General features: G+C 34.9%; 2 protein-coding genes across 2 annotated transcripts; both read right to left on the bottom strand.

Annotated features, from left to right (window-relative positions):
* Positions 1-33: 33 nt before the first annotated feature.
* Positions 34-1666, bottom strand: LOC130739640 (uncharacterized). The gene is made up of 2 exons (XM_057591997.1): positions 1238-1666; positions 34-1047 (listed from the first exon to the last, which is right to left on the bottom strand). Exons 1-2 carry the CDS (start codon positions 1555-1557, stop codon positions 180-182), a joined length of 1188 nt encoding a protein of 395 aa, XP_057447980.1. The 5' UTR covers positions 1558-1666; the 3' UTR covers positions 34-179.
* A 1865-nt stretch (positions 1667-3531) lies between these two features.
* Positions 3532-5516, bottom strand: LOC130739641 (uncharacterized). Its single transcript, XM_057591998.1, has one exon. It carries the CDS (start codon positions 5035-5037, stop codon positions 3874-3876), a length of 1164 nt encoding a protein of 387 aa, XP_057447981.1. The 5' UTR covers positions 5038-5516; the 3' UTR covers positions 3532-3873.
* Positions 5517-11457: the final 5941 nt, after the last annotated feature.

Consider the following 11457-nt stretch of genomic DNA (forward strand, 5'->3'; position numbering starts at 1 on the left):
TTTATTAAAATTTGAATGATTGCACTGTAAAACTGAAAGAATGGAAAAAATTTCTTCTTGACAAAATTGAATAAGTAGGTTACAAGACTAGGCATTTCCTATTCTCATAGACCTTGTCATATACACTTGAAAACATAACAGGATGAATTTGTCTTGGTGTAAACCAACACCAGAAATTTTCATTCCCATTTGCTTCTAAGTTGATGAGAGTGTTTGAAAGCATAGTTAAGCACTATGCTTCCATCCAATCTCTTTACAACAAAACTCTCAACCAAAACATAGCATCCAAATTTCTTCCATCCATTAGTCCCTTCAAAAGATTTCACTACTCTAACCTGGTTTTCTTTCCCTCCAATCCACCCAACTCTTTCCTGTTCCCACTTCATTCTCTCAACTATTGCAGTGCTCAGTCCCACACTGTTCTTCTCTCCAACATTGTTGAAACTATTAAACCACAAAAGACCCTCAGCAACATCCATCCTGTCCATTACAGCTTCCCAGCCAGCAATCACCACCACTTCCTTTTGAACAACAGCATCCACATTCACAACATTTCCCATTCTATTATCATTCTCACATGAAAATACTTGCTCCCATTTCTGCTCAAGTGTCATCTCATAAAACATAGATTTCCTCATTTCATCTTTCAATGTTCTGTGAGTTCCTTCCTTGATAAACATGAAGGGGCAGTACCATTTTCCAACAGCCACAGTTTCTGAACTTGTACTAGCTAAGGAGAATTTGAACTCTGGCTGGCTTGCACGGAGGTCATCATTCACACCTGATGCTTCTCCCAGATTAAAATCACTTGAAGTTGAAGAAGCACTCACTTTCCACCTTGTACTCAAAAACCTTGGAGGGTATCCATCTGGAGCAACAGATTTAGCTGAGAAACCACTCCTGAAAGTAACTTTGCTTCTCCTAGGAAATATCTCAAACTCATGGTGTGAATCATTGATATCCAAGGGATGAAGGGGTGCATCAGAAACAGAATTGTAGAAACAGAAGGTGTCCAAATCTTCCTCCTTTGAATTAATGTATGCTTCTCTGCAAAATCAAATGCAAATTACATCAATATACACCTTATAAATTTTGGTTCAGTAAGTAAAGAATAATAGCATGTTTAGATTAATTTATTTTCCTCAAAATCAATTCTGACACTCGAAAGTTTCTCGCCATAATTGATGTTGACTTTAGAATCAATTTAGAAAGATTCTACATAAAATTTAAGGCTTACCCTCTGTTCTTGCCATTAAGGTGTATCACATAGTATTTGTTGGAAGACAATGGCTGATTAAGCACTGGAATGAAGGCAACATGGTGGAAATGAGTGCTTCTGTTGAGTGAAATGCCTGATCTGTAGAACAGCTCAAGGTTCAAATTTTGAGGGAAAGGCAAAGCCTTCACCTCATGGTACTGTCCCAACCCCAAACAAGAGGTTGTTTCCAATTCTTCATCTTGGATCACCAGTATACCAGAATTGGGGCCTTCAGGTGGAGGTGATGAGAGAGCTTCTGCAGATTTCTTATACAGTGAAAGAGGCCTAGTCACATACATTCTGTATTTTTCTAACTTTGCTTCACTTCTCAATTCTTCACTCACAAAGATTATGGTTGCTCTTGCTCTGATCTATGAATATTGAATAGCTTGTTGAATGTGGAGCTTGATGAAAATATAGCACATGTATTTATATATGTGAGAAAAAAAAAATTGATATGGTCAACATGGACAGTTTAGCTAAACGTGTGTAAATACTCAAGGTTGACTGAAGCTAGTGAAGAAAAAAATATACTTTTCAAACAAACCATGCAGTCATGTGTGGAGGTTGTTAGTATATGGTCCCCATAAGAAAATTGAAGTACCCCACTGGTCCCTGGGTTTATATAATTGAAAAGTTGAAACTTTGAAATGGTCCATTTTGGTTAGCTTATTTGGCTTTGTCCATTAGGACAATTTCATCCGAATAGGATGATGAGAAGGAGGATTAGGGATTGAGTAGATGAAATTTGTGTAATCTTAAAGCATGACATCTAACATGTACGTATGATAAGTGGTTTTTAATTTTCAATTTTTCCTAAAATTTAAAAAGAAAGTAACGATTACATTTTGAGATGAATGTATTAAGTCTTTAGTACTACAAGAATACCGAAAATTTACTCTAGACTGGAGTGTTGAGGTGTCAATAATGATTGTTGAACTCCGAGAATCGTAACATTCAATAGACATACATGTTTTACCAAGATTTTTAACTCCTGCTAAATATTAAGTGTAAGAAAGAAACACATAGCACATGTTTATTGTAGGTTTTGGATAACCATAAAATTTACGTTTGGAAATATATGCGTTTAGCAATGGTAAAAAACACTCTATTAAATACGTACGTCAATTGAATGTGGCGGATTTCTGGATGCGCATATAAGCCCTGCCCTAGTTTTGAAAAGATTTGAGCCTAGGTAGAAAAGAAAACCAAAAAAGTTGGGCATGTTTAGTAGGTGGGCTGCAGGTTTTTCAACACTTTAACTTCAATTCTTGGCATGGTTGTCCTCCAAATCCTAGTAAACATTTTCCATGATTGATATAATTAGGCCCTAGTTTATTCTATTTTGAATGATGGTAGCTTGTAGAAAGGAAATTTCTTTAGTTTGGTTTATGTTTTTTTGTTTGTTTTTGTTCAAGTATACCACTTGAAATTCTCTAGCTCGTGAAGCTAGCTGGACAGCTTTAAATTTATGATTGTGAATAACTGTGGGATGCTCCTTAAAATTTAATTAATTTTACTTCATTACCTTTTTGTTAAATTTTGACTGCACATTCAGTTGCTAAATAATTAAACATAATATCAATGGTTGGGAAAGATATTGAGAACTCTGGTCATCAAATTATTCCTTCACAACATATCTATCTTGTCAATAAAATTTAGGGTTAACTAAACTTTAAATCCACATATAATAGGTGAAGTTTGAATATCATCCCTTAAAGAGATTCGGTCTAGGAGGTGTTTTCAAGAAAGTATGGCTGTTAAGTTCTCTTTCCTAAATTTCCTCTTATTTTTATATAGTAAATGCCAATAGTCTCATTTTTCCTTTTAAATTTGGATAAACAAAGCAACAAAGTGTGCAAAATTAAAAGAAAGAAAATGACTAAATAAAGTTGCAAGTTGCAACACAGACAAGGACGAGTCAAAAAAGAATCCCCAAACTCAGTTTCCTTGCCCTTTCTTTCTTTCAATAATGCATATAACCAAAACCAATGTTTAAAGTTTTGCCCCACAGTACTACTAGCCTCGCTTGTAAAGGGTTAAATAAATGCAACATGGATCTATATTATATGGTTTAGTTGATAACAACAGGTCAAGTTTCAAATATGGCAACCACTTTTGTTGTAGAACCTGCACTAGTCACATACTTTTCTACATAGAAAATTTCCATTCCCACCAAGTTTGGTTTAGATTATGATTGAGAGCCACTTTCCTTCTTCTTTCTTGACATTTGAATATAGATAGAAACATTTGGCTAAGCACTTTCCAAGAAGTATGAAGTAAGCATTTACTGAAATAAACATTAGTACACAAAACAAAGATAATGCCTAATGAACAACTACAGACAATTTAAACCACTACACCCTAATATGAAGCTACACAATAAGATGGTTTTCTACCAACACTTTCACATTAGCTAAGGATGAATTATTTTCCCCCAGAAGATTGTGTGTTTAATTTTGGCTGCCGATGTGAATATTGTGTTGGTGGGTGATCGGATAGTACCTCAATATGATCTGGAAGGGTGCCTTGAGTGGTAATCGAAGCCGAACCCACCCAAAATTTGTGTAACCAAAACAAATTAAGATGGTTTTCTGGTATTTGATGCTACTGTATCAGGTTTTGAACATGAGGTCTTCATCTTTTTTCCTTCCACTTGCAATATTTGAATGAGTTCTGAAAATCCATCTCCAACCCTTCATGCTTTTCCTTCCCCTTTTAACCCCTCTGTCATTCACAGTGATCCTACATGAACCTCCACTATTCAAAACTCCATCACCATCATGTACCATGAAATTCCCACCTCTTACACTGCCAAAGGCAGAGAGTGTATCAGCCATGTTACCAAATTTTGCAGCAGAAAACTCTGGCTTTGCTTCTGATGAAGAATAATCAAGCTTCAAGTCAATGAAACTAGACTCATCCATGCCTTTGAAATCACTCTCTCTGAGTGAAAACACACGCCTGTTATAGAAACTTGCATCAACATCAGTTAGGCCACTTTTTCTCCCACCATTTTCAGATTCAAACATCATGAAATCACTCCTTCTTGGCTCTGCTTCACTGTACCCACTTCTCCTTCCTGATTCTAACATCATACCCCCATTGACACCAGAGCTTCTAGCTGCAGATATTGAGCTTCTAGCACCTGATAAAACTGAATCACCACCATCCTCTGATCCAAATATACCATTCCCACCACCCCTGAAGCTGCAAAGTGACCTTGACCTTGAAACACCACCATGATGATCAACCATCCACATTTCATTTCTCTCATCAAACCCACCAACGCTTCTTCCACACTCCTTCTCCTTCTTCTTGTTCTTCCTAAATAGCTTCCCAAATCTCCAAAAACCGTTTCTCTTGATCTCAACACAGTTTCTGTTGCTTCTCCTCAACACCACAACCTCCTCTGTTTTTTCCCCTGTTTTATCTTGCAACTTTGTGGCCTTAGCATTCAAATGCTGAACTGGGGTCTCAACATTCTTCTCATTCTCGATCAGAAACGAGACCCTTCCAACGCTTCCCACCTCAACAGTGCTACACGAGTTCCGATTGGAAGAGATCATCTCATCAGAGCAAGAGCAAGAAGAAAGCCTCTGTTCTCCACAGTCAGAGCACACAAGCTTCACCAAACGCTCCTTGAGACAGTAAGCACAGATTCCACCAGAAGAAGAAGAAGGGTGCTTCTTGCAGTGAAACTCAGAGGTTGAATAGTAGCAATCCATGTCATTGTTGGTGTTATAAGCTTCCACCACACCTTTGTTTCTCTCCTTCATGGCAATGGAAGTTTCAAAAGTAAAGTGGAAAATGGCAGAGAATGGTGTGGGAGAAGGAACCAAATATTTGGAGCCTCTTTGAAGCTAGAAGTGAAGATGAAGGAATAGAGTGAGAGGGGGGATCACTACATAGAAGCGTTTCCTTTACGTTTTCTTTGCAGAAAAGAAAACAGATGAAAAGAAAACAGAGTGATAGGAATGAATGAAGGAAGAGAAAAAGGGTTAATGCAAGAAAAGAAAAGCACTAGCTCCTGCAGGCATTATTATTGTGTAGGGAAGAGATTGAGATTGAAAACAGGAAAATTGAGTGAACAAGTGACTCGATAACTTGCTACACTTGAATGCATATGTTGATAAATATGTGCACATTAAGCACTATCCCTATCCCCCAACAATTTTTATTTTGGTCCATACTAGATCAATATATCTACGACCGAAAACAGTGACTAATCATTTTACTACGAATATTTATAGTTATAATAAAGGCTTAATTTCGTAAGTGAAATAGACGATTGATCTCATAATAAAGAGATGAGGTGAGTAATCAACACGTTAATATGTTCCACTACAATTACTCTCACTTCACCAAATTTAAAAAAAGTGGTCTCAAATCATTTGAAAACACATCAATCTTTCATATGAAATGTCAACAACATTTTCCTCCAAAGGACTTCCTCTCTGCAATCCCTTTGACAATAAATCCTACCTCTCCAATGGCCACTATGCATGTGTCCCCTCATTCCCCTTGGAATAGTGGGGTTTAGAAAGCAACCCTTCATAGTAAACGTGAGTGTGGCACGCATATTCATTTGATTTGTCCACTCTCTTTTTTGTACCCTACAATCATTCCTTGTAACCAAGCCATGGTCTCATCAACTGTGTCCTTTCCTCGTGGATCATAACCACGTGTCTCACCGACACTTCTGCAATACCTTACATGCCTTACCTGCCTCTTTCACTTTCAATAATAAGATCAATAGAATTAGGGGATCGCAAAGTATTAATATATCACGCTTGGATTTTCTTTTGTAAGTCTTAGGTTTGATTTCTATGGAGTTATCAATATGTTGATCCGTATATTGGGATGTGAGAGATATAAAATTTTGGAGATATTCATATTGCAAATTACAAATAGATAAATCCAACATCATATTTTTCACCTAAAACGTTAGTAATTACACTCAACATTCTTATTTTTTTCTAATGTATAACTTACTCGCACTTGATATTACAGTGGAATGTAAGCTGAAAGTATAGCGACGGGTGCTATTCCACATCATAGCACAATCGACACAGAATGTAACTGTAAAAGGCAATCTGACACTTTAGGTCACCTCCTGGATGAGAGGTTTAAAGTTTTAGAAGAACATTCAATGTGAAAATTGAGTAAAACTTATTATGTAATTAAATGACATCCATTTAACAAGCATTGTATGATGTATTAGGTGCTTCAGTGAAATCTTTTGCGTAGGATTTTTGAGATAATAACTACGTTTGGACATCTTTTAATTGTTTAATGAGTGTATCAACTTTGTTTTACTCGACTAACTATTAGATAATAAAAAACTTATTTTAATTGTTTTTACCGATCAACATGACATTCGCTTAGTTGTAAGTCATTTAGCAGTCTACGACGATGGGCAAGAACATAGTCAAAGGGTTGAGATTTTTTCCTTAATATATACATAGACATGTACATTTTATTATTAATTCTTTATACAGCATAGCATACAAATTTTAATAAACGTAAGTTGCATTCAATTTTTTTATAGCAACTATTTGGATCCCTTCATTATTGATTGAAGGCATTAGTGGTGACGAATTTGAAGGCATGCTCTTTGCTGATGCAGGGATTTCACTGATATGTCACACATTTGGTTAATCGATCATTGAATCTGTAGATGAGAGCTTTGGCGTGCCGTATTGGAGTGTTCATTCTATTCCATTCTATATCTTGTCATTTCCATGTAAAGGCCGTGGGACCTTGTTTCATTCCTTCTTCACTCCTCTTGGCATGTAACACTTGGCCTAACATCATCAAAGACTTGCATGTGGGGAAAGGATGAAAGAAGCACGAGCTTGTTTGATTAATTAAACTAATCAAGATGGCCACATACAAAAACCAAAATTAGAAAAACTAGTGATGTATAAGTCAAGGCAATATAAACAATATTTCACAAAGATCCTAATAAAAACATGCAATGTACAATAATTGTGACATAAGATTGCACTAAGTAAGCAATCGAGATGTGTGACTCATTTTATGCAAGACATGAAAAGTGCTTTTATAAATAAAAATGTTACACAAGCATACGATTTCGACCAACATCCATCTGGCATATTTATTAGCAGCCGTTTTAACTGTCATTCATGCTAAAAACAATCACTAATAGACTTATCAGTTAAATGTCGATCAAAATCATATGTCTACTTATCGAGATTCAATTTAGAGTTACATATTAATTCTTAGTTATAAATCTTTTATTGTGAATAATATGAATACTTGAGATTATTTCTGATTTTATTACCTTACTTTTACCAAAGAAGATGCGATCTAAGAAAGGGACATGATTACTTCTCTATTAGCTACACTGATGTACCAAAATAAAGAGAAAGGAAAGGTGCTAACTTTGAATGCTCCGACCTTGTTTTTCAGAATTAAAGTTCCTAGCTGGTTTGAAAGAGAAAGATTGTGCAATTGCCTTAGAGCAAAGAAAAATAAAGTGGACACATTAATCAATATTGTGAGCTCACTTTCTTCATTTTCAGTAACATCTAGTGTAATCTGAATTTTATGTTGATAAAGAATATTCATAAGAAAATTATAAATATGTATGCATTCCATTGTTCATTGAGTGGCTTCAGTAATGATCTTCAGTTTCACCTATATTCCATTGTGATATCCATTATGATGTGGATATAGGTATTATGAGAGTTAGGACTTAGTAGTCATGATTAATTAGACATTTTTCAATAAATTATTTTTCATACACATCGCTCAATCTCGACACAATACTTAAAGAGCTCATACCAATTGTTTCAGGACTTCTTAGTTTTTGCATCAAAATCCCTGAATAGTACAATGTGATGCAATTTGTAACAGCATATGACTGCACTTATAATTAAGGACCAATAGAAATTCTTCCATGACCATGAGACAAACATAATAACAGGGTTGGCACGCCCCAAGCATGCACAATCCTGTTAAATCATTTGGACAAAGAGGCAGAATAGTATACTGCTTAAGCAATGTTGCATTGTCTCACCCTGTTCTTTTCTTTTCTTTTGTTTAATTCTTCCACTTCTATTCTATAGCGAATCTCTTGAGATTGTCGTAATTATAAACATTAGGGTAATCATGATGTTTCATTGGTCTTTGTTCACTAATTATTTTGTTGTTTTGGCAATCAATGATCTGGGATCCTAATAAACAACAATTACATCGAGCCATCCAACAAAAGTGAAAGGAGACCTAAAAAGATGACTGAGGAAGAAAAAAATAAAGATTTGTCTGTGTGCTTTTTTTTGAATGAGCAATGATTAAGTGCAATAAACCTACAAAGTTATGGTCATGTAGGCTGTCTGACATGCACCTCTGGTGGGTCCATTTTAGTCCAATGTTGTCATCACTCATCAATGTTGTAATGTTGGTTAATAGCTGTTCAATTATTTCTAGTGATCATTAACAGACAATAATAATGTAAGATAAATACATGTTATCTGTTTTTTTTTTCTTTTCTTAAGGGGGTTAACGCCCAAAACTAAGGTAGCTCACCCATAACATAGACATAGATGGTGTTTCAAGAATCAAACAACAATGGAACAAAGCTAAAAGCAGGAACAAAATATTGTGCAGAGATTTGCACAAGTTGTTTAAGTTTCATATTTCAAGCTTTTAGTTTAATGAATAAATAATTATATTTTAACAGGAGATTATTTTGATTATTGTAAAATTTAGATTATTTTCAAGAAAAAGGTTCATTTTAATTATTTTGTCTTGTTGTGAGCTTTTCATAACATGAATCTTTTCATATCAAAATTTTATCAATGAGCTATAAACTCAATCTTAATTAATTTTAATATTTCTAATTCTTTTTTTCTGTACATTGAAAAGATAAATTGTACCCTCCAGATATTGATCCATGAACCTCATCAACTCAACTCATATGTCTCATAACTTTTACCCCTTAAACTATCATTTGGGGACAATATTTCTAACTCTTAAAACAAATCTTTATTAAAATTATATATCCACTTAGTTTTTTTTATTTTTTTGGTCAAAGAGAGGCATTTCAATATTTCATTGACCACAGCCCAAAGGCTAACAAGTGAACAAAGGGCATACAGCCCAAAAACTACCTCTTCGCGCGAGGGACAAAGTATGAATACAATAGACATGTCTGGCGAGGTAGTGAAAAGGCTAGAGCTTCTACAAAGAGTACTTCAATTTTTCCTAACTAAGGTACAGTATTAGGCTGCTTCACTCCCACCTTTTTTTTTGTCAACCACTCCCCACCTTCTCTTGATGTTCACTTAGGTCAAGTATACATATCTTTGTCTTTTCACAGTAGACGTATGGGTCATGATCCACATTGCACGAATTGGGGCCCGGCTTCTCTAAAGGAATATAAGTTTAGTGCAATCTTGACCAAAAAATAGAAAGTTTAGTGCAATCTACAATATCTACACTACAGTCCCAAATTTAAGCTATTTGACTAGGAAAAATATTTGGTGTAGAACTAAATAGTAGACACTTAGAGTGAAATATAAAGAGAAGATAAATAAGTTATAGATGTGATATGATGTAATAAGAAGAGATAGTGAAAAATTGTGTGTATCAAATGTGTGGTTGGTATTAGTATTCCATGAATCAAGACTCATTTGATTATGAACAGACAACTTTGATTAGAGTGTAATTTACTATAAATATTATGGTTAGCTCTATTGTACTCTTTCACAAATAGCAGCCTATGGTAATCAAAGAATCTTGGCAACAGATAACAGCAATGGAAATGTACAGGTGAGGGGAGGGTAACATCTAAATGCTAAATAGAAGCAAAGCTAGTGCAGCTTCATCTCAACTCTGAACCACCTATCAATTGAGCAAGACTAACTACTGAGTTGTAAACAAACCTACATACCAGTGATCTTCACAGTACGTGTTTGTATCACACAATCTACATATCACCTAAATAATGATATAAAAATACATCTTAAGAAATACTCAAATGCTTAGAATTATTCTCACATAAGGCTTGCACAGTATTCATGTTATATAGGCTACTTCTTTCAGGTTTATATTTTGAAACATCTGATTGAAAAACTAGTATGGTAGTTCCAATTCTAATAATAAAGCTGCAGACAGACACATTTATAATAGGAAGAAAGATGCCTACCGGAACAATATAATTAAGAAATCTTCTTTAGACTCCATTCAGATTTCAGACACATATATCATCCAACAAGCCAGAGGCATAAAAAAATTAGATACAGCCTTGTGATTAGGCCCTCTAGCAAATGCAAGGTAAGACAGCTTATACTAGACCCTTTTTTCAACAAGAAAGGGTTGAATACGCTACATGATCATAGTGTTTCAACAATTGATCGAATATCTTTTAAAGGAAAAGCAACACTTCATAAAATAAAATGTTAGTCCCACACTCAGTGCTAGTGATCCAGTCTTAAGTGAAAAACTTGTTCAACCACATATTTTAGTTTGAAATATTAGGGGTACATCTATTCTAGACAAATAATGAAGCTTAACTAAAATATGTAGACGTTTTCAAGCTTCTACCATATTAAGCTACTTTCATAACTCCGCTTCCGTAAGCAAACTTGACCAAAAGTATTAAAAATTGTTATTCCCTGCATCCTGAGGAAAACATAGGGTATATTACAAATCATAGAGGCCTACAGTGCAAGGTATATGAAGAAAAGCATAAGAACAAGAAAAAAAAAACACAAGAATGAGAGAATGAATTGTTGTACTAAATCAATCAGAGTCCAATTTTTACATAGGAAAAATAACTTTCACCGCAATGTAATCAAGTAACTTCTAACTGATCTAACAACTACTAATTCTAAAATCTATGAACTATTAGATCATCATTAAGTTAAGACAAAGATCGTATGTGAGTCGATATTTTTCATCATCTAACAAACCAATTGCTTCTCTCACATAACCCACAATGCAAAAGTCGCAAATTAAAAACATAGGAGATATTCTCTTGGCAACCATTTCAAGACATAAAAGTGTACATTTTCATGCCAGACCAGTTTTTGTTTGCCGCAACTCGCACAACCGAATGATCAAGGTCCCATAACTAATACATTTCTTCTATTCTTGCATTCAGGTCCTTGATCATTCAGCTGAAATCCCTGAGCTACCACATCATCATGAAATTGCAGTGCATCATCATG

This window comes from Lotus japonicus, chromosome 2, assembly GCF_012489685.1.
Source record: "Lotus japonicus ecotype B-129 chromosome 2, LjGifu_v1.2".
NCBI lineage: Eukaryota > Viridiplantae > Streptophyta > Magnoliopsida > Fabales > Fabaceae > Lotus > Lotus japonicus.